Source organism: Caretta caretta, chromosome 8 (assembly GCF_965140235.1).
Source record: "Caretta caretta isolate rCarCar2 chromosome 8, rCarCar1.hap1, whole genome shotgun sequence".
In the NCBI taxonomy this organism is placed as follows: Eukaryota; Metazoa; Chordata; order Testudines; family Cheloniidae; genus Caretta; species Caretta caretta.
The window spans coordinates 37,253,146-37,276,952 of record NC_134213.1 but is presented as its reverse complement, the minus strand read 5'-3'; the positions used below and the strand labels follow the sequence as shown (position 1 = coordinate 37,276,952).

The 23,807-nt window shown below is 43.7% G+C and overlaps 1 protein-coding gene across 13 annotated transcripts in view; it reads right to left on the bottom strand.

Moving 5' to 3' along the window:
- The window catches only part of ANKHD1 (ankyrin repeat and KH domain containing 1), a 213,748-nt gene that overhangs the window by 12,164 nt on the left and 177,777 nt on the right, over positions 1 to 23,807 (bottom strand). For all 13 annotated transcript variants that reach the window (XM_048862541.2, XM_048862545.2, XM_048862543.2 and 10 more), the window contains 12 exons: positions 22,603 to 22,745; positions 21,577 to 21,790; positions 19,954 to 20,129; positions 19,416 to 19,578; positions 17,349 to 17,444; positions 15,163 to 15,279; positions 13,004 to 13,178; positions 10,418 to 10,874; positions 9,812 to 9,958; positions 6,303 to 6,413; positions 4,475 to 4,624; positions 2,534 to 4,149 (listed from right to left, as the gene is read on the bottom strand). In XM_048862541.2, coding sequence (XP_048718498.1) covers positions 2,534 to 4,149; positions 4,475 to 4,624; positions 6,303 to 6,413; positions 9,812 to 9,958; positions 10,418 to 10,874; positions 13,004 to 13,178; positions 15,163 to 15,279; positions 17,349 to 17,444; positions 19,416 to 19,578; positions 19,954 to 20,129; positions 21,577 to 21,790; positions 22,603 to 22,745 — 3,565 coding nt within the window. The remainder of the gene's footprint in view (positions 1 to 2,533; positions 4,150 to 4,474; positions 4,625 to 6,302; positions 6,414 to 9,811; positions 9,959 to 10,417; positions 10,875 to 13,003; positions 13,179 to 15,162; positions 15,280 to 17,348; positions 17,445 to 19,415; positions 19,579 to 19,953; positions 20,130 to 21,576; positions 21,791 to 22,602; positions 22,746 to 23,807) is intronic.

Genomic DNA, 23,807 nt, shown 5'->3' with positions numbered 1-23,807 from the left:
ACTTGTGTAAGGTGTGTTGGAGCATAATTCTTACCATTTCTAACCCAGCGGTTTATGTAGAGCCTAAAGCACCCTAATATACTTGGAGTAAAATGTGTGAGGGATTTAAAGTGCTGTAGCCATGTTAGTCCCAGAATGAGACAACGACAAAGTGGGTGAGGTACTATGCTTTATTAGACCAACTTCAGTTGGTGAAAGAGACCAATTCTGTGTAAACTCAAAAGAAAGCTGGTCTCTTTCACCAACTGAAGTTGGTCCAATAGAACATCTTGCCTCATGCACCGTGTGTCTCTCTCAGAGATTTTAAGTTATTTTACAGTTCTATCTTGTAGCATTTTGTATGAAAAATGGGTAACTTTTAGAATTTTAATAGTTACCCGCTGTGAAGGAGTTTCATTTTCCTTTACAAGCATAATTGCCTTCAGAGCCATTCTATGTACATAATCCTTGGGATTTGAGTGATTTGACAGACTATTTACCACATCTTCCTGGACAATGGGTGAATGTCAAATTTGGCTATCCATGAGAAAAAGAGGAGCTGCTAAAAAGGCAGAGTTTCTGGAGTCCACTGGAGCAGGACTTGACAATTCTACTACAGTAATTCCTCACTTAAAGTCGTCCCGGTTAACATTGTTTCGTTGTTACATTGCTGATCAATTAGGGAACATGCTCGTTTAAAGTTGTGCAATGCCTGTTTTGTCCACTGCTTGCAGGAAGAGCAGCCCGTTGCAGCTGGCTGGTGGGGCCTTGGAACTAGCATGGACCAGCAGCCCCCCATCAGCTTCCCTAAGTTCCCTGTGCAGCCACCGCCCAGCAGGCTATCAATTGCCTGCAGTTCGGCTGTCCCTGCCATGAGCTGCTCCTGCCGTCTGCCTTAGAGCTGCTCCCCGAGCCTCCTGCTTGCCGGGGGGGGGGGGGGGGGGGAGAGGGAGGAAGGGGGAGGAGAGGAGGGCTGTCAGGTTGTCCCCCTCCCCCTTGCTCCTGCACCCCACTTACCTCATCTCCATAGAGCAGGGGGACTCAGGGAGCTTCCTGGCAGCAGCTGTGGTCTCAGCTTGCTGATTAACTTAACAAGGCAGTGTACTTAAGAGTGGGTCAGAGTACTTAAAAGGGAAATGTGCATCTCTCACACACACCCCCACACGGTGTGTGTCTCTGTCTGCCATGATGTCTCCCCTCCCTCCATTCCTACTGCCTTGTAGAGTGTGAGGCTACATTAACAATGAGTTAATCCCCTGAGGGCTCAGACAATTGCTAGTTCATCATTTAGCACTAAGGCATTCCCTGGGAAATATCCCACCCTCTGACTTCACCACCTCAACCAAGCTTCACAATCGTCATTGCTGTGTACAGTATTAAATAGTTTAAAACTCATACTCTGTGTGTGTGTGTGTCTGGCAAAAAAAATTTCCCTGGAACCTAATTCCTCCCATATTTACATTAATTCTTATGGGGAAATTGGATTCGCTTAACATCGTTTAGCTTAAAGTCACATTTTTCAGGAACATAACTACAACGTTAAGTGAAGAGTTACTGTATTAGAGGATTGGATGAATGAGGTGAGACTATTCCAGCTATCTCAGTTCTAGATGAATTTGGTTCTATTTTTTGTACTGGGAGCATAGAGATCATAGGCAGTCTAACTGCTTGTGCTCTTCAGAATTCAGCTACCTAGTTTAAATTTAAAATATTTTAAAAACTCTTTGAGACACCCTGGCAAACATTTTCTGACTTTTGATGTTCGGCCCGGTTTCAGAAGTGCGGAGCACCCATAGCCCCATTTGAACTCAATGGGAACGTATCACTTCTGAAACTCTGTTCACTTATTTAGGTGCCTAACTTCAGTATCCAAGTTTTGAAATTTTGACCCAAAGTTTTAAAAGGGTTTGTGGGATGGTGTTGGGTGAAAGACTTGAAGCAAATTAACTTAGGAAAGCTTGGAAGTGAGGCGCTCTAGGCACCTGTCTTCAAAATACAGTCTAATCTTCTGAAATATGAACAAATCTGAAGAGAGCAATGAGGTAAGGGTAACATCCTTTGTGTGTCCACTAGGTAAATGTCAGGGAAAAGACAGCAGGACTGTCAAGCGTTCAGTCCCTTACTAAGTCCCATATGCTGAGAATGTTAAGTGACCAAGTTCGAAACACCAAGAGGACAGGGATCCACCAAGATCCCCATCTCCTACTATCCTTGGCCTACCACCATGACAATCCATCCTTCCTCCAGATGGAATCAATATTAGACACCTGTGAGTGGAGTTTCGACAAGTGCCACAAGGCCCTTATTTCCTTAAAGGGCCAATGGTGGTTGCTTCCGCAGCATTACCAGTACCTGACAGGTGAGAGGTGGGAAAAAGAACTGGATGTGTATAATTTTAAATAGTTTTTGAAATTAAACTTGGCAAGTTAAGCTCTCAGGTTGGAGTTCTATGCATACTACATTGTAAAGTATTGCTGGAGCAATTTGAGAATAGGGTCAAAGACTAATAGCAGGATTGTCTCTTTATGCCAGTGTAGAAACTTTGTGGACTTACCTACAGGGCTGGTAGAAACTCTCTGGGAAGGTGGCCTGAATCCAGGAGCCTTGGAGTTATCAGGATGCACATTTTCTATGTGTCCAAGCACAGAGTTACTCAGAAAAGTAGACTGAACAGTAAAAGATGGGTCTGCTGCTGCTCGTGTGGAGAGTGGACAGTCTCCCCATCCTTGGTTGGCTGGCACCTGGTTGTTATCAAAAAGACTGCTAAAGTGATTGAAAAGCGTTGCTGGCCCAAATGTAGGCGGCAACGATTTGTTTGCTGGGTTAATGTGCATCTGAGAACCGTTCATAACATTCATGGCTGATGAAAGCTGCACTGCAGCAGGTGGACCTTGAGATGGCGTTAAAGGAACTGGATTTGTAACAAAAATAGACTGATGATCTTGATGTAAGTTTGCATTTGGTACCACTGAATAGAAAGAACCTCTAGGCTGCATTCTGTGAGAAACTCGAGGTGCTGGTACAGCTAACTGAGGTAAATTACTGTTGTCCTGATTATCTGCAGCAATTGATCTGGGTGAAGCTAAGCTTAATGGAGTGGGTTCTGAGCTAGATGAAAAAGGCATCGACACAGAAGAACTTATATCTGACATGCTGGTTGGCAGTATCTCATCTTGGACGTTATTTAGAGGTGCAGGGCTGCTAGACGGGCGAGTTTCTAGGACTCCTGGATTGCTGCAAGTGGATATATTGCAACTACTTGCAACCGAAGATGGTGCACACGTGTTTCCAGTAGGTTGGTCTGGTGTTGACACCTTCTCTTTGGGTGCTGAGATAGCTGAGAAAGAGTCCGTTTTAAGTGCAGAATGCTGTGTTTGTGGAACATTAGAGGGCAGAAATGCTGTGGGAACTTGCCCGTTGTTTACAGGTGCAGAGGAAGCAGAAGGCAGAGCGCTACAGGTGCTTGTCACAGTTGAGATTGCTGTTGCCACCACACTTGTTTTTGGAACACAGGTGAACAACTGCTTTCTGACTGATGAGGGAGTCCGACTACTTGTTGCACACAGCGGTTGGGTGGAAGCAACTACAGAAGAGACAGTAATAGGACAATTAGCAGTAGCTAATCCAGTAGACTCTGTCTGTAAAATATTCCCATTCTGGTTACCTACACGACTTGAACTATTATGCTTTGGAGAGCTGTTTGTGCTGCTAGGGTTAACTGGTCTCACTGGGAATGGTCCCCAAGTGTTCGGCGAAGGTGAAAAAGTTCCTCCAAACTGTGCCATAGGTAAGCGAGGGTGCCGAATCTGTTGCATAGTTTGAGCAGCCAGCAAGGCAAAATGAGGGTGGGAATAAGCTAAGGGCAGAGACACTGGAAAAGAAGAACGCACATTTGCTGGAACATTCTTGTTTAATTTGTTAGTGGGCTGGAAAGTAGAAAGTGTCGATGACTGCGACGTGATAAGAGGTGGTGCGCCGAGCGGGAAGGAGTTTTTGTTGGAAACAGCTGCGGTACTGACTCCAGATGAAAAGTTTGCATGAATTGATTTGGTGTTTGGAGCAGGTGTTCTTATATGAGTTTTAGGAATTAAGTCTTCCAGTTCCTTGGCAGGATCTTGAATAAGGGCACTGATGAGTTGCACTGCATACCTCGTTGATTCAGTACCGCCCCTGAAATTAAAAAAAAAAGTATTAATCTTCTCTCTGGAATGGAATTCTCACTTTGTTGCACCACTTCTTGAACTAAACAATTTATTTTTCCTATATTAGTACAGTACTTGAATGGAACAGTCAAGAAGTTTTATTTCTTGATATTTGCTTATTTTATGGTTTAACTTTGTGTATCAGATTTTCAGCATGTCCTGCTGTCAGCAATTTATGCACTATACACTAGTGCCAAAGAGCCAATATGTCGTACCTTAAAGATAAGCAGACTTCGTAAGAAAAGAACTTGTACCAAGTCAATTTACAATTATTTTGTTTCCATGTACCGTACCTTATTGTGATCATTCTCTCTCCATTCTTATCTTTTTGTTTGTCCACATCAATATGAGCACCAGTGACATCTTGAATTGCTGTGATGTTGCACCCACCTCTTCCCATTATTCTAGATACGACAGAAGCTGGGACAGATAATTTCTTAGACCTATATCACAAAGATTGCAAATTTGTTAAATCATTTTAGAGAAATTTAAAAAGTGCCAAAATCTGTTTTGTTTGGCAACTGAACATCCCAATATTTTTACATTTTAGGTCAGTAAGTGGTTTTCTGCTGGTATTGAATTCACTCTTCGGGGCCTCTCTAAAACTTCCCCACTGACATTACTTGTTATCCTGAGCACTTCTGAAGTTTCTTCAGAATACTTATTCAGCCAAGTATATCACATCATATAGATGCACATTATACAATATACATGCTGTTTTGGACATATAGTTCTTCATCTTTTGTCCTAAGCTGTACATTTTTAAAATGTAAATGATATGAAATCCTAAGTGACTCTCCTACTTCACATTTTAATTAGTATCAAGCATCTTTGGATCACAGGGATTAGCCATTGGATACAAATTGCTTCTACTGGTATATGGCCAGACGGAAACTTTTCTAACATATTCACACTGATAATCTTTGAAATACCACCTGCTTGAGCAAGACTTTAAAGTCTGGGTCTTGATCCAACATCCTGGGAGAATTAATGTCTCCTAGACCTCAAGTGAGAAACCACAAATGCGCTGGAAGATTGCCAGTGACCCTACGCAATGATTTATAGCAAGCAGGCCAACTGTGCAATTCAAGGGTCCAAAGGGATGCTGGAAGCCACTATGAAGACAGCACAGATTTTCAGAAGTACATTTATATTTAGGCCATGACACTGCAACCCAAACATTCAATGGACTTATTAAATGAACTGCTAGGATTTTCAAATTCATATGGCATTGGTGGATCAGTGCAGGCATATGGTAATGGGAAGCCTTAGAACACCAGCTATGCTTGCATTCCAGACCCCAGCCAAGGTCCCTTTAGGACCCTTGCTGCCAGACTTCAAAGACTGGACCTCTCAAACCCATACATGACTTTCAAGCTTAACAGTGGCATATTGCAATTTGTGAACTGTACAATTAGAGGGAATTCCAAGGGGTTTCAGGAAACACTGATGAAGGTTCAAGAATCTGAACAGACTATAGACTGTACATCTCTATGTTATTGCCAGCTTCACCTACATTTTAAGTTTAGTCATATTTAATATTTTAGATTATACTAGCAGCAAGAAATTAGGCAGGAAATGTTAAACATGTGTAATGTAAAATGGATAGTTTTTACACTGACCAGCTGAAAATATTAACATTCTAATATGTCTCGTCTTTTAAGTTACTGGTCTCCTGCCATCCACAAAATTCACACTATCATCCCAATCTCCCCAAACAATGCTCTTAGAATACACACTATGCCCTCACCCCCAGCATTTCTCATGTTCCAATCCCCTCCCCTTTGGATCTGCATTAGTATAAAGACTTCTCTCTATTGGAGTTCCCAATCTCCCCCTCTCCATGACGAAGCTCCCTTCCTCATGTAGCTTCCAAGAGCTTTCCATATGATTCACAAGGACCCTAGTTGCATTCCAGTCTCCCTTACCCTCCTCAATCCACTCCCTGAAGTAAACCCCTATCCACCCACTCAGACACCCTCCTCACCACCAAGGAATTCATTCCTCAGACAAGCTCTAAATAGCACCCAGAACCAGACTCCTCACCCACCCTCTAATGCCTCCCTCCCCACCCACCAAGCTCATTGTTTTTTAGTTTGAAAAAAATGCCCAAAACAGTACCTTTTTGCTCCTGAACAGCAGCGCCCTCCTCTCTGCAGCTGAAATTGCTCAACTGGTGTTGGCTGCAGAGTGTTGCTAGGGGCAGGATCTTTCAAAACTCTGCCTACTTGCCTGTCAAGGATAGAAGAAATCTTTTCATTGGTTATTTCTTTGATAGACATCCCTTCTACCCAATTGGGTGCTTTGAGGGAGTGGGAGTTAGGATAGTTCTTGGTCTTGGAATTCATAGATTCATAAATATTAAGGTCAGAAGGGACCATTATGATCATCTAGTCTGACCTCCTGCACAATGCAGGCCACAGAATCTCACCCACACGCTCCTGCGATAAACCTCTCACCATGTCTGAGCTACTGAAGTCCTCAAATCGTGGTTTAAAAAGACTTCAAGAAGCAGAGAATCCCCCAGCAAGTGACCCGTGCCCCATGCTACAGAGGAAGGCAAAAAACCTCCAGGGCCTCTTCCAATCTGTCCTGGAGGAAAATTCCTTCTCGACCCCAAATATGGCGATCAGCCGAACCCTGAGCATATGAGCAAGATTCACCAGCCAGATTGTGGGATAGGCTTTAGGAAGTAATAAACATGTGCAACACCTAGTTACTTTGAAAAGGACACGTGAGTTGTTACAAGGCTCTTAGACGATATGTGTGCTCTGCTACTCAGGGCAGGGCACAGCAAATTCTGGCCCAGGGTAGACATTTTGTGAGCACATTCCTTCCTTAACAAATCTTGAGTTCTTAGGGTTATCAAAATCCACCATTTTAGAAAGAAATTTCTAGAACCACAGCAGCTCTGACAGAAACATCATACCAAACACAGTAAAAGTAAAGCAAATGACTAAACTAGGAGACTTAAGAGACCTGTCTGGAGAGGTGTAGCAGCTTCAGGATCAATAGTGGGGTCTGTGCAGTGATAAGCTACCAAAATCTTAACAACCGGTTCCCTATAAAAAGTTCTGATTCAAGGGATGTGCCAAGAGGTGGAGGGGGTGGGGGTGTAGTGGCAGGGAACAGATTGCACAGAGGCAAAAGGGGCTCGTTGCAGGGAGGGTGTGGCACAAGGGAGAAGTGGGCAGGAGGGGGTTGTTGCAAGGGGCTGGCAGGCGGGGGTGTGTATGTGCCAGGGAGTTGTTGCAGGGGGGTGAAGGTGGCAGGGAGGAGTTTGCACAAGGGAGGAGTGGGCAGGTGGGTGGGTGGGGTCCCGAGGTTGATGCAGGGGTGAAGGTGACTGTGGCTGGCAAGGGGGGGTTGCCGGGTGGAGGTTGCCCAGAGGCAAAAGTGGCAGGACAAGGTGGGTTGTTTGGGCAGGGGGTGCACAGGGGAGAAGGTAGCTGGTCGGTGCCACTGGCTGGGAGAGGGGTGCCTGGGTTGCTCCCACATACACCATTCCCCAGGCCAGGGACTGGCCCTGCCCACCCGCCGGTGCTCTGCAGGCCCGTGCGGCTCCCCGCAGCCCGGGTAGGCACCTTGCAGGCAGAGTAGACACCCAGCTTCTCCGCCTGAAGAGCAGAGCGCAGCTGTGCCTTCTTCCCTGCACCACGGCTGAGCTGGGCACCCCGCTGCCCCCGGGGCTCTCAACGGCGATGCAGGCAGCCAGTCCCCACACGTTGCAGGCTGAGCTGGGCTCCCCGCTACCCCGGGGCTCATAGCAGTAGCCGCTGCTGAGAGCCCCAGGGGCAACCCGACTTGGCCCGCAGCACAGGCAAGGCGGCGCAGCTGCTAGCGCTAGACCCTCCCCTTCCCTGCTCAGCCGCCGGCTGCTCCCCCGGGGGGAGGGACTGGCCGCGCCACTGTCGGCCCCTCTGGAGCTGGGAGGCAAGGAGCAGCAGCAGCCTTGTGCTCCACTGTTTCAAAAAAATTTGTGGGGCACCGCTTTTTCGCGCCCCCAAACAGTTGGTGCCCTAGGCGGCCGCCTAGTCTGCCTAGTGGTTACACAGTCCTGCCCAACAGACCCCGCCCCGGAACTCCCACACCCTACCCAATCCCCCACCCCCCCATTCCCTGACCGCCCCCCCCAGAACCTCCGCCCCCTCCAACTGCTCCCTGCCCCTTATCCAACCCTTCCTCCCAGCTCCAGCCCGGCCCCCTTACCATGCTGCTCAGGGAAGCATGACAGATGCTGTGCGGCCCGCTGGAGCTCGCAGCCCTACCCCTTACCATGCTGCTCAAAGCGGCAGGAGCTGCAGAGTTGCCCAGGAGCGGTCCAGAGCACTGGCAGCGCAGTATACTGAGGTTCTGCGAGAGGGGGGAGGCGCCGGGGGAGCCTCCCTGGCCGGGAGCTCAGGGAGTCGTAACAATTTTTACCAACCAGTTCTAAAACTGGTTCAAAATTTAACAACTGGTTTGCACGAACCGGCTCCAGCTCACCACTGGGTCTGTGTGCAGCCCTGGTAAAGGCAGCTATCTGCCTTTTTACAGTGTCATGCCTTCACAACTCACCAAGTTTGGGGGTGGGGGGGGGAGAGGGAAAAATCTATGACTATCATACACATCTCATAAAAGGGAACAATATTTATGAACATACACAATCACCAAAGTATGGGAAAATCGCACATTTTAATTGGTGTGAACTGATGAGGTCGGAACTTATCTTAGATTTTAATTGCATAGATTTTTCATTTGCTAAAAAAAGACAGCTTCCCCATAACTCAAACTTCAAGTCCTCTCTAAAACAGTGTTCCATGTACACAAGCTAAAAGATGCTCTAAAAAGGACATTTAGTCAAAATCCTGCATTTCAGAATGTGAGACGCTAAGTCAGGGCTAAATGCAAAAATTTAGGATTTATGTTTTCATGCTTATCTCACTTCAACAAAGCGAGTAAAAAAAAAGGTAGAAAATTTAAACAATTTCCAGCTACATATAGACAGAACGAATGACTAAAATACGGCCACAAGCCACCCAATGAAACAAAATTATGTACATTTTCAAGGAAGAGGAAGGAGCTGCCATTTCAGAAGCTGAAGCTCTTGAACTATATAACCATGCTCCTAAGTCTATTTTAGGATCATGAATGAGTTGGAGCAGAATCAGCAGCCAGAATGTGGGTCAACATAATAAGCACCATGTCTCAGTCCGTTGTCCACCTCCCTGTGGATCTTCATTGACACCTACCAATCTTTGAGGGATCCCATGTGAAACTGAAGTGTGTCAGAGCTTTTGCTGCTGTATTCCTTTTTTACCAATGGAGCGTTGGCTTATTCCTCGCCACTTAAAGAAGAGCTAGAATAAACTCCCCCTCCCTGCAGGTGTTTCCTTCTGATTAGAGTCAGGCCCTGGGAAGGATCCCACTCCTACTGTAAAATACTGATCCCATGTTTGGCTTTTTGAATTGTAATTACCACCCATAATGATTGTCATTTGTTTGCAAAGCATTGCAAGCACAAAGGAAGAAGGGCTTCTATAAATCATTACAGTCACGCTAACTCTGCTGAATGTTCTGTGTAAGTACACAGTTTATAAATCAAAAAAAGTCTATACATAATTTGAAAACACAGAATTAAAACCCATTACCTTCTAACCACTTCTTTCCAGCCTTCTTCTCTTTTCTGACCTCTTTTTGGACTAGTAAGGTTCAGCTTTATGTTTGGAGAGGTCAGAGGCAGGGACACAGATTTATAACTTGCTGATAATGAATTGGGATTAGCGTCACCTTCAAGTCTGGGAACAGATATGTATTGATTACAGACTATAAAATAAAAGTAGTTAAAGTAGTTGCAGAGCATAAATTTTAAGAGGTTAGACAAAACTATCAATTAAAACAGTTCTCAATTTTTTTTTTCATTCTCAATGCCCCTATTTAGACCACAGCTTCTGCAATATGAACGCCGTCAATGCCAATTAGTGTATTTTGTGTGGTTAACATGTTCACAGGAACTGGACTGAACCTCCAACTTATTTTACACAGGCTACTGAGGAGCCATTGGATTGTTTTGACTTTCAGTCATGTCCAACTGGTCCAGAATCAAAACTAAACAAAGCAGAATTCTTGGATCCCAGCACCACAAGGTGAGGAGATTGACCACATTCTGTAAAATCTAAGCCGCAGTAAACAGATTCACAATGGGACAGACCAAGCAGCAGTCATGAGAGGGCAGGGTAGAGTAACTGAAGACTCACCTTGTTTGTATTTTTGAAGCTGAGGTGCTTGTCTTTTCTTCCTGAGAAGGGAGCAGTAATGAGGCATATCCCCTATCACCAGAAGGGTTTGTATCCATAGTGAAGTTCAACTCCTGGCTTTTACCTCCACTGCTACTCTCGCTATTGCAATCTGTGCTATCCAGGTTATCAGAATCGCTATTCCCACCTGCACCACCACCTCTTGGCTCTCCGTTTATTTTATTTTTATCTGCTTTTTGCTGTGCTAGAGATATATGCTGATCTGGCAAAATTATCTGCACATTTTGAGGAGTGTCCTTCGTTTTGTTCTTTTTATTTTTTCTATTCGTGCTAGGGGTTGTTACCACATTGGCTCTCTTTTTCCCGAAGACATTTGTGAAAGTAGCTGATGTTGCAGAGATTCCAATTGTGGTTGTAGTGGTTGCGCTCGGAGGCTCTATAGGAACTTCTTGCTCCACTGGGGAAAAAAAAGTCAACATACAACATAAAACATTTAATATAAAAAAAGTCTTACTTGTTAAGAAAATTACAACTAAAGTTACATTTGTGTTAGCTGTCACTAGAGTAAGGAATTCAGCCATTCTAGTGATTTAAAAATCCTAGATTTCATGTGTGGTTGAGGGGATACGATGGTAACAACAGAACTAGTTTCACTGGGAACAATGACAGTTGCATGGGAAACTAATGCAGAGCAGGAGCTCTGAAACACTGCAGTGACACAAAAGGCCAGACAATTAAACTCAGCAAGAGCTTTCCTTTCTTCAAGGATGAAATATTTCACCCTCCCTGAAGGGAAATTAGACATTTTAAAAATCTAAGTCAAGTCAGGTTTTAAAAAGCTCATTCCTGCTCAAATCTTTCACGATTAGCACAGAACAAGCACTAAAATCTGTACTATCTGCACTAAAATCCCAAAATAAGTTATTTAGGGTACAAAACAATGCCTAGGAAGCCTAAAATTTTAAAAGCTATACTTCCATGACTTTTGCTTTGTACACCAACGCCACTCCTGCTATAGTGAGCATTGTAGACAGAACCAATTGATATAGTCAGCCTGCCATTAAGACTTCCTCAAAAATACAAATTTGAGACATGTACACACACTACACATACAAAAGTCTCCATTCTATCATTAGTACAGATGTGCATTTTCATAGTGGAAGGCGTTTAACAATGGCAGAATATACTTTACTCCTGTGGGAATTCTGTGTAAAAAAATAAAAATTCTGTGCGCAATATTTTAAAGTTCTACAAATTTTATTTGTTAGTAACTAAATGTGGAGGCTCTGGCATGGCAGTGGGGAAGCACATGCCACTGGCTGCATGGAGATCGGAGATCACCCTGTAGCCACCCACCTGGGGACACAGACTCGGTGGTGAGGTTGCTCCTGATGCTGACACAGCACAAGGGCTGGGCCTGCCCCAGAAACACCCTGAGGCCCTGTCCCTCTGTGCCAGGTGCATGAGGTGTGGGCAAGTAGGCTCAGCCCAGCAGGATCCAAGTGTGGAGTGGCTTAGTGTGTGGGGGATTCAGGTGTGGGGGTAAGAGGGTTCTGTGTGGGACAATGTGGGTTCAGGTGGCTCACGGTAGGAGTCGACGCGGGGGGATCTGGATGCACAGGGGTTTGTCGTGGGGTTCAGGTGAAGGTGGTTGGGGCTTGCTGGGGGGGTCTAGGTGAGGGCATTGGGGTTCTGGATGCAGAGGTTAGGCTCGGCAGGATGGGAGGTTGTGTGTGTGTGAGGGTCTGGGGGCTCATTGGGGTGGTCCAGGTATAGAGGGGTGGGGCTGGTCAGGGTGGGGGCCTGGGTGCAGTTAGCTGGGGTTCAGTGGGTGGGTGTCTAGGTGAAGGGGGCTCATCGGGGGGTCACCTCTGGATGCAGAAGGTGAAACTTGGGGGGGGAAGGGGGGCCTGAATGCACAGAGGAGTAGCTGTCCGCACAGTGAGCCCTGTGGCTGAGGAGTGATGGGGCAGGACATGGGGGGGTGGGGGGGGGAGGGGAGGGCTGCACGCGGAACTTCCTGCAGCTGGGGGAGGTTTCTGGAGGTGGGTCTGACTCTGCCATAAACCTGGCCCTGGCCACTTCTTGCAGAGGAAGAGCAAGTCCCATCCTCTCCAGCCCAGCCAGGATTAGCAGCAGAGTCCAGCGCAGCATAGGAGCCACTAGGGCATTCCCAGCCCCTGCCGGATGCTCCTAGCGCCAGAAACAACATGCCTGCACTGCTGTGGAAGAGCACATGATCGCTCTTGGCCTTCCCTTTGCTTTCCTGTCAGAAAGTCATTTTTTTGCAGGGAAGCAAAGAAATCTGCAGGGGACATGAATTCTGCACATGTGCAGTAGTGCAGAATTCCCCCAAGAGTAATACTTTCTTAAACATTTTAAATATTTTCTACATTGCGTTCTTGCAGATATATAGGAAGAATATTCAGAGTGAATAAACCTATTGACTAACTGCTCCTCCTTTCCAGTATGAAGAAAACAATGGCACCTAAAATAGCTTTTCACCAAAAAGGATTTAGAAACATTTATACAATCCAACAAGTGCTTTCCCGCCACAGAATAGTAAAAACATTAGATATTCTTCACCTTCATCATCATTCTCCTCTTCATCATCATCTTCTTGCAGCTCTAAAGTTTCCTTAGGTTTGTTTTCCTCATCTTCCTCTTGTTTTCTTTTTTGCTCCTCTTTCTTCTTCTTTCTCTTTTCCTTTCTCTTTTCTCTCTTAGCTGCAAGAGCCTGTTTTCTGCTCTCTTCTCTTGACTATGGGAAAAGCATTAATATGTAGTTCTACCATGCATTAATACCAAAGATTAATATTCTCTTATGTTTACAAATTCAGGGCTTCAATGGAAAAAATGTCTGAGGGTAGATAATCAAGAAAAATTCCGTTATGACCTGAATCATTATGCAGAAAAGCCATGACAATGACAGCAGAATTAACAGAAATTAAATAGAAGTAGTGGACTAGATGGACTGCAGTTTTCAAAATAAGACTTATCAAGGAAAAAGAAAAATCAGTCACCAAGCTGCATGCAACCAGCATGATAGAGATGTGTTCTTTGGTACAATGAGGCAGTTAGTACCAACAACACTAAACTGTAGGTTAGCAGATGAAGTGAAAAATAACTAAATGAAATTTAATGCGACAGAAGGAGGCTAAAGATAATTAGTAAAAATGGAATTTGGTAAAACTTCTCTCTTGTGAAAAATAACATGGTGAGTTAATTATTGTAAAGAGTCAAAAGCTCCACTTTCACTCTCCTGTACAAAAAAAGTCCCTAATGCAGCCCAGCACCCCATAATGCTATTCTGGGCACTGCAGCATTATCAAATGGATGACTGTTAATTATTGACTCAGTCACTGATTGCACTACTTTGCAGCACATGGGGATGGGAGTAATTCTTTTGAAGTCTCATATCCAGCTGAACTCTGTTTAACTGATCTGACAGCTCAAAGGTCTGCTTTAAGATAAGTCATAGAACAAGCTGATATTGTTTTATATATATTAACAGTTTTAACTGAAGACACTTCATGTTTTCACATTCTGCATCCAACTAAAGTACAGAGTAATGCAAAACGCTGGCAAACAGCTTAATTAACCAAAAAAGTAACAAGCCTAAAATTTCCTAAAAGGAACTAGTGGGAGTAGTTATGGACACAAACGAGTTCCAACTTGTTGCCTATGGAGGTCAGAAGGGCTGGATGGTGGGTGGGGCTGTCCAGCATTGGATATTCTGAAGTAGGAGTGCAAGAACATCCAGGTTGCACACTGCAGCCCCAAGAGACACTACTATTCAAACAGAGCTGAGCTTGTGCACTTGGGGCACATGCACCTTCTATAATGGAGATTCACACAGGCAATGAATGAAAAATAGAATATTTCATCATTATAGTATATGCTAGCTGCAGCCAGGCAGAGATGCCAAATCCACTGAATTGTGACATGTAAATAAGAGTTCAATTTTGGTTTTTAATTTTTTTTGTTAATTTAATGGGAATTTATCGGTGTATAGTCAACATTTTTTAGAAACGGTGATAATTGTAAGAACAAACTAACAAAGGGCAACAGTGGCATGGGGGGGTGCCTAGTCCTCACAGCATGTAGAGGTACTCACTACATAGCAGCTGAAGAAGCCTTCCAGCTCCCTGCCCTTCTTACTCCCCACTGTGCAGAGGAAGCAGATGAGCCACATTGAAGGGCTCGGGGGGCGGCGGAGGGGGTTTGAGGGAAGGGGTGTTAGGAGGAGAGTGGAAGGCTGCACCCTGTGAGTACTGACCTCCCCCCCGCTGGCCAGAGCCCATCCTGAGCTCAGTCCTGGAGCAGTGCTGAAGGGCAGGGATAAGGAGGGGGCTCTGTCTGGCGGGGGGACCAACATTCAGGGTGTGCATCCTTCTGCTCCCTGCAGGCCTGCTGCCATAGAGGTCAGGTGGTCTTGGCTGCCAGGCCCCCTGGTCCCTGCCTGAAAAATTCTCGGGTCCCAAAAAAGCCAAAGTTGGGTGGAAAAAAAAATCAGTACAACCAAAGGGGTTTCTAAAAGCCACCTTTTGGGTTAATTATCTATTTACTGACATATCCCCAAATCCTCCTTTTATATTTAAAAACATCATTAATTTATATTTTGTAGCAGTTACAAATTTGAAGTAGGGAAAACCTGTAAGTTTACACACATCTGCAAGAAAAAGTTGCCATATGCAGATGCAGTAGCCAAGAACTAACCTAAGATGACAGATTTCGCCACTCACCTTTTCCAGGTCTAGCTCCTTCAGCAGGATACTTGCGTTCTTATTTGCTTCTGCAGCTTGCTGGTCTTTAGCCTTCACAATTGTCTCCACACACTGGTGACACTTCTTCAGTAGTTCCTGAAGAATAAGAGTTATTTTATTAAAACAATCCTGAAAATCTGAAGTTAATTATTGCAGCTTGCTCTTAAAGGGTATGATTAGAAGTACCAGTGAGCCAAACATACAACTAACTTGCCAGCAAGTTAAAGAATGGACTATAAGGTGGACAGAAAGCTGGCTAGATTGTTGGGCTCAACGGGTAGTGATCAATGGCTCTATGTCTAGCTGGCAGCCGGTATCAAGCGGAGTGCCCCAAGGTCAGTCCTGGGGCCAGTTTTGTTCAAGATCTTCATTAATGATCTGGAGAATGGCGTGGACTGCACCCTCAGCAAGTTTGCAAATGACACTAAACTGGGAGGAGTGGTAGATACGCTGGAGGGTAGGGATAGGATACAGAGGGACCTAGACACAGAGGATTGGGCCAAAAGAAATCTGATGAGGTTCGACAAAGACAAGTGCAGAGTCCTGCACTTAGGACGGAAGAATCCCATGCATTGCTACGGACTAGGGACCGAATGGCTAGGTAGCAGTTCTGCAGAAAAGGGCCTAGGGGTCACAGTGGACGAGAAGCTGGATATGAGTCAACAGTGTGCCCTTGTTGCCAAGAAGGCTAACGGCATTTTGGGCTGTATAAGTAGGGGCATTGCCAGCAGATTGAGGGATGTGATCGCTCCCCTCTATTCGACATTGGTGAGGCCTCATCTGGAGTACTGTGTCCAGTTTTGGGCACCACACTACAAGAAGGATGTGGAAAAATTGGAGAGAGTCCAGTGGAGGGCAACAAAAATGATTAGGGGGCTGGAACACATGACTTATGAGAAGAGGCTGAGGGAACTGGGATTGTTTAGTCTGCGGAAGAGAAGAATGAGGGGGATCTGATAGTTGCTTTCAACTACCTGAAAGGGGGTTCCAAAGAGGATGGCTCTAGACTGTTCTCAGTGGTAGCAGATGACAGAACAAGGAGTAATGGTCTCAAGTTGCAGTGGGGGAGGTTTAGGTTGGATATTAGGAAAAACTTTTTCACTAGGAGGGTGGTGAAGCACTGGAATGCATTACCTAGGGAGGTGGTGGAATCTCCTTCCTTTGACGTTTTTAAGGTCAGGCTTGACAAAGCCCTGGCTGAGATAATTTAGTTGGGGATTGATCCTGCTTTGAGCAGGGAGTTGGACTAGATGACCTCCTGAGGTCCCTGCCAACTCTGATATTCTATGATTCTATGATACTCCAATATGCTAAGATACAGAGTGCTAACATTTGTAAAGTAGCTTTTTTTTAAAAGATAGTTTTGCAATAAAGAAAGCACATTACCCAAACTGGGAGGAATAAAGTTTCATGAACATCTGAAAAGTTCCTCTAATAGGTATGAAGTGTTTTTAAAATTAGGAATACATTTATGTTAATTTGGTCCCCGTTCCTTCATTACTTTAGTATTTAAAAAACGGTCCTAAAAACCAAGAATAAAATTGAATTAAAGTTTTGCTGTTGGCCTTTCCCCTTAATCCTCTACTGTTCTGAAGTAGAAGGAAGAATAACTAAGTTACATATGACTCACTCTGATAGAGAGTGACAGAATAGTTGGCTGTAACCTGACTTTTGAACGTTTTTCATTTTTCTATAACTAGATTTGTTAACATTATTTTAATCTGATTTAAGAGAAAAAAGTGATGAACCCATGATGGAAAGATTTAAATAAGTTGCTGTATAAAAACTGAAATAAATTTATATATGTATTTTAAGATTCCACAAAGAAATTTTTTAGCTCCAGAATTTTAAGAGTTAAAGATAGGCATTTCACATATGCTCAGAAAGAAGCACCTGAAGGTGCTCTGGGCAAGACAAAGGCCACATAACAAATAGTGGGAAGAGAAAGTTTCACATAGTAGTAATAAAGCTCAATTATCCATTCAGTCTTTAAATGGCCTTGGATCTACCATTTGGGCACCAAACTTTTAATATGAAACATGTTATTAACATTCAAAACGTGTGGTTTCAATTTTATATAACTTAAGACCTGGGTATGGTCACCTTCGTATTTTTAAATATCCTTAAAGCATTAAGTCAATTCTCAAAAAGTCAATTAAACTCACCTTGTCAGTTATCGTTGCTATATATCGCATGCACTCGATGTCTGAAGGAAACTGGTTAACTTCTTTCACAAGGTACTGAACTACTTTCACATGACCCTGTAAAATGAAATAAATAAAATAAAATTATAGTGTCCTATAAATATGAAAGTGAGCGGATGGCAATTTTAGCTGACATGACAGTTATAAAGCTAAAACCTGAAATGGTAATTTAAAATAAAATGTTGCCAAGTACCAAAACATCTATTAGTGTTTGTAAAGTACTGACAATGAGCTTAGTGGTGTACAAAACAGTAACAAAGATAGTCCCTTCCCCAAATAGATTCCAGTCTAAAAGATAAAGGACAAGACATGTTGGGAGAGATTCTTTTTTTTTAAAATTAATTTAATAAGCTCAATTTTTGAGAGCCTGGGGGATGCATCTGTGTCAAACTATGTACTCCGTTTTGCATTGGGGCTCTACTTTGTGTGTAGCCTCCTTTGTGGATTAATAAATAAGAATATCACTTAACTCTTATAAACACACTTCTCATTAGAAGATCTCAAAACACTTTACAAAGGAGGCAGGCACTCTTAGTCCCATTTTATGGATGGGGAAACTGCAGCACTCCATTGAAATGACTTATCCAGGTCAATGCCTGAGTGAAAATAGAACTGAGGTCTCCTGAGTCCCAGTTCAGTGTTCTGTCCACAAAGTCACACTGCCTCCAATTTGTAAAAGGGGCTTAATACCTAGAGGAAAGATTATGCTTGAGAAGCTATGACAGAGCAATCTAGGGCCAACAGCATTGAATGACTCTCCCATACTAGAACAATGGGTTTTCCCCACTAACAGGGGCATTGACTTTGAATTTGTCTCTACACAGAAGCTGGTGGGGAGGGGGCTGGAGCCTGGAACTCCCCTGTCTGAAGCAAATGGGGAAAAAGAGGGACATAGGTGGTGACTCCGTGGGTGCTCCGGAGCTGGAGTACTCATGGGGAAAAAAAATGGTGGGTGCTGAGCACCCACCGGTAGCCCACCCATCAACAACTTCCCTCCATGCCCTCCCATCCCCACCCACTGGCAGGTCCTGTGGATCAGCATCTCCCCACACCTCCCACCTGCTGCAATCAGCTATTTTGTGGCACGCAGGAGGCTGGGCAGGGAGAGGAGTGAGGACGTGGCACTCTGGGCAGGGGGCGGAACTGGGTAGGAAGAAGCAGGACAGGGGTGGAGCGGGGGCAGGAAGAGGTGGGGGTGGGGCCTTGGGGAAAGGGGTGAAGTGGGGCCAGGGCAGAGTCGGGGGTTGAGCACCCCCTGGCTCTTTGGAAAGTCAGCGCCTGGGCACACATGGCTGACGTACAGAAAAAGGAGTGTTTCTCTGAGTCAAAGGGGTAACCACCACCACCACATCCAAGACCACCTGGCTAAGGAGGAGGGAAGGTATGCTTAGCCTATGGATGCTTACCAAATCCAGGACTCTCAGACAGGGTGAGATCAGCCCTAGGACAACTGCATTCAGGTTTGTGCGTTAGTTGTGAAAGACTTGCAACTCTCTACTGTGTTGTGTTGGGTAAATTATCTGTGCTTAAGCAATTGACCTCCAGAGGTCCCTTCCAACTCTGATATTCTATGAATTCTTTTGCTAATCTTGTGTTCCTCCTAGCTTTCCTGCCATGTTTTTCTGGAAGAGTTTAACAAGAAACCAGAGCTCCCACAGCCAGGTGGACTCTGGGGTAACATGTCTAAGCTACTAGGCAATTGGGACAGCTGTGGTACTGGTACCAGGGTCTAAGGCAGCTGGAATGCAGGGTCCCACTGCTCAAGAAGCATGTTGGCCACGGAGTCTGTATTGGGGAGTGTGCTCTGATGAATACACAAAACTGAAGCAGGTCACCCCTCAAAAGTCAGGTGTGTTGAGCCATATTTTAGCCCTCTATTGAAACAGTGATTTAAACTCTTCAGAATATACTTACCTTAAAAATGTGTTGTATTCCTGACACTTTCAAGACTACCCATTTCAATTTAAAATGGTTTTTGAAAGTGTTCAGTGTTGAAACATGAGATCAAAGTTTGCCTTATTAACTTACCTTACGAAATGCTGACATAAGAGGTGTAATTTTCCGGTTATCTGCCGCATCCACATCAGCTCCTGCCTGCACAAGTAACTGCACTACATCAAAGTGACCACCATTAGCTGCCAACCAGAGCGGTGTGTTTCCTTTCTTGTTACGAACATCAATATGTGCTCCCCTAAAAAGACAAAATGTAGGTCACAGGGCACACGTCTGACATATAGAAAAGGTTACTAAAAAAATGTGGATGTTCAAACTGCACTTAAGTTCGTATTTTCCATCACTGACAAATCTTCAGTGGTGAGTTGGAAAACTAAACTTATGCTGGGAAATCCTTTGCTATTTAAGTTATAGCATAAACTAAAAAGACACTTAGATGCATAGAGTAAAACAGAGCTATGGACTTATCTCTCCCATCTACATTAATCTCTAAATCAGAGTCAAGCAATTTAAACACAGAATTTAAGCTCTATTCCTCATCTCTGAGATTCTAGCCACAGAGGGTCTCTATGACAGAACAAGTGTGTTACTGATGAAATAAGAAAGAACTCACCGATTAATCAGGAGCTCACAGAACTTGTAATGGCCTTTGTCTGCTGCAATTGTTAAAGCTGTATCTCTTGAGGAAGGCACAGGTGGAGCATTGACATCTGCTCCTTTATCAAGGAGAACTCTTCCAACCTCTGCATACCCTCCAGAAGCAGCTTCCATCAAAGGCGTAAGACCAGTCTGTTTGGGAAAAAAACAAAACAAAACAAAAAACTAGTTACAAAATATGCAATTGATGCAAAATATAGTCTGGGTGTGCCTTCAAGGGTTTCAGCACTTAAAAACCAGGCCTCTTATTTATGGATTTAGGAGTCTAACTCCAGGCAAACTTTTTAAAATCTTGGCCTTAGGCTTTACAGTGGACCAGACAAATGGATGACAAAACCCCATCAGATATTAATCCCAACAGCAAAAGCTTGTAATTAACAAAAGTATTCCTTAAACCGGAGGGAAATATAGGTCCAAATGCAAACAGGGAGCATTCAGCACAGAAGGGGGTCAAACAAGTGGCTCCATGCCACCTTTGGATTCCCTTTGGCACTGGGGCTGTCCTGATATCAGTCGAGTTCCCAGCTCAGGATGTTCTAATTTAGACCAGTTGCCAACATCCCCAAGTGGTTATTGCAGAAGCTGGGCACAAGAGAACACTGGCCACATACCCTTTTCCCAGTCACATTTCCAGCACAAGCAGCTAGGAAAGGGGGCACAGAAGATGCTAAACCTGCAGCTCTAGGGTTTATCAAAAATTCCCCTGTGCTGGTGAAATCCAAGTGTCAGCCTACGCTGACTTTTGGACTGCTTTGTGACAGGAATGAGGCACAAAACTGTTCCAGTGTACTGAAAAATGGGGCCCACAGAATGTCCTAGAAACAGGAACTCTCAGTATTTAAACCATGAGTTCAATATTAAGACCACAGTTTTCACCTAAAAGAGATGAAAGGCTTAATCTAAACCATTTTTGTTGAGTGCATATAATAGCAAGCTGTATCTGTGCATCATTGTCAAAATATAAACAATATTACATTCCTTTTCTGCTTTATGGACTATTCCCATGTGTTCTGTTAATGAACATTAGTCATGTTAACCTTGAAATTATAATCTCATGATCTTTAAAGACCAAAAATAGTCAGGACCTATTTTGCTTCCCATTCAGAAAGTATGGATTAGCTGTTTTGGAAAAAGTAGATGAATGCCACTAGTAAGTAATCAAATTTGTTTTTCACATATAATGATTATTTCACAGTTTATGAAAAAAAGTTTGATACTCTGACAGAAGCTGGAACAGACTGGGTATTATCTTTAGCACACTAGCTTTTGTTTATAAATGTTCTGAATGTGATGATTTCCAGGCTAAGAATAATGAGGTTTTGGTAAAGTGTTATGCTTTACAGTTCCTTGTGAGTAGTAGAGATTTCTTAAAGAACATTTTGAGATGCTTTGAACAAGAGTGATCAAATATATGGCCATCAATTCTATGGGATTGCTTTTAAATCAGTGAAGTAAACATCGGCAAATGAGCTCAAAGATTTATATTAAAAGAGAAACTTCAAGGAAGCTGACAAATCATAAAGAGATCCACTTGCCCGAAAGAAATAAATCTGAAGAGAAAGCTAGTCCGTTTGCTTACCTTGGCCCTATGTTCAACATTGGCTTTCCTATCCAATAGGAGACTGACCACCTCTGCTCGGCCCTGGAAACAGGCCAGGGTGAGGGCTGTATTTCTATTGGTCTCAATTTGCGCGTTAATATCAGAACCCATATCAAGCAAGAGTTTCACTGCAGGTACATGGCCATTCATAGCAGCCAACATCAGAGGAGAAATGCCTAGCTTACTCCCAGTCCTAAAGAGAGAGAAAATAATTAACTACAGACCACAGAACTAGATGAATCCTCTTGGAACCCAAGTACATATCAACATTTTACAGTAAAGTATACATACTGAGCTAAAATATTAGTAATTCAAAACAGATTATTGAAAACCAGCAGGATATGGGAAATTTGCAGTTTAAAACCTACTAAGAGAACGTGTTCTCTTTTAGAAGAAATAGGTTTTGCTAAAGTATGTATTTGTACTAATTCTAAGCCATTTAAATAATAAAAAGTTAACAGGGCCTGCATCTAAATCAGAAAGACACACATCTACACAAGTCCACATTTCAACCTATTTTGATGATACAAAATGAGTTAACTTTCCTTCAATACATGAACACAGGTTGCTTAACAGACAACAAACCTATGTGTTTTAGTTCTTCCTTTTATGGGCCCCAGAGTCACTGAAATGTAAAAGCTTCAAAAGAACACATGCTCCACTGTGAGCTTTGGCTGGTTCCCTTATTTAGTTCAACTGGAAACAAAGTGCTAGATCCCAATATGGAGAAAAGGAGTACGTACACAGGGTCATAAGCCGCACTAATGCAGGCTCAAGAGCAACCTAAACACTTAGGGATATATTTTTTTTTTTTGGGTGGCAGGAGATCACCTATAGCAGCTTCCCTAAAGGTATCCATTCAGAAAAAGCATAACATTTCAACAGTGCAAACTTAGCAGGGAGATTTGAAAGCACTCCAAGCTCCAAATTATGCCTTGATATAAAACCAACGGTGGAATATCTGTCCAACACTGCAGTTTGTCTATGACATGGAGAGTACATTACCTTGAATTAATTTCTGCTCCAGCATTAAGCAGGATCTTAATGATGTTGACATATCCCCCAGATGCAGCAAGGCTTAGCGGTGTATAGTCAGACACGTTCCTATGCTCTTTATTTGCTCCCCGGGCCAGCAGCAAGTCAACTACCTGAAATGTACAGCATGAAAAAAGTGTGAAAGACACACTGGGCCTTAACAATTTTCTGCTACTTCCTGGATAATGGCTAACACACATTCAAAACTTTAAGTGTATTAACAGTTTCCACGGGCAGCAGGCAGGCTAGCGAGTGATGAGGTTACCCTGTAGGATCTTTAATTTTACTTATTCACTGTTTAGAGCCAGCAGTTAATCCTATTCATAAAACAGTCTGTGTGGGTTGTGCCAATGCAGCACTTTTCCTCCAAAAGGATTACTTTACCGAACTGAAGTTACAAGCTGTTAAGGGAATCTATTTCTCTGAATGGAGGTCTGAGATTTAGGACATATCCTGTTCTTAGGAAGTCTGATATAGTTGAAGTTTATAAGGGTTTCCCTTGTGGTGCCTCCCACAGCTTGAATGAAAAAGTGAATCCTAAGCCAATTTTGATTATGTTTGTGTTGCACGATCTTTCCAGCAAAAAGTATAAGTATGTCCAAATCATGATGAAAGTTAAAGGAAGGTGATGGAATGGCAAAGGAAGGGCATTTCTCCCACTCACACCTCCCCTTTACAAGTCTCCTCATTTTCTTGCCAATTACTACATTTATCATCTCCTGCAATCATGGCATTTTTCATGTGCGCATTTGTGCTACTATAGTTTCCCGTATTTTCTTCCAAGTTTCTCTGCCTTTGACATCATAAGCAGGTAAGGCTGAACATCTTAGAAGCAAAAGTGAAAAACTCAGTTGTCTTTTAAAAAGTAGTTCTACCTTCTGTGCGTCAGCTCTACATTGCATCTACTTACAAGTCAAAATGGAAATTACTGCTAGTCTAGTGTTAGTGTTCTAGAAGGCTGTGTATGTGTAAGACAAGTTTAGTTTCTGGTCCTGATCTCACTCTGAGTTGGAGTACCGCAAAGAATGCCTCTTCACTTACTATAGGGGTGGAGAGGCTGCAAGATAGGACTGACTTGGTACCCTGAATTACTTAATAGCCTTTTTCCTCCCCCATCCAACTGAGGATTTTCACAGACTATATTACAAGGGAAAATTGGATAGAAGGATGGCTCC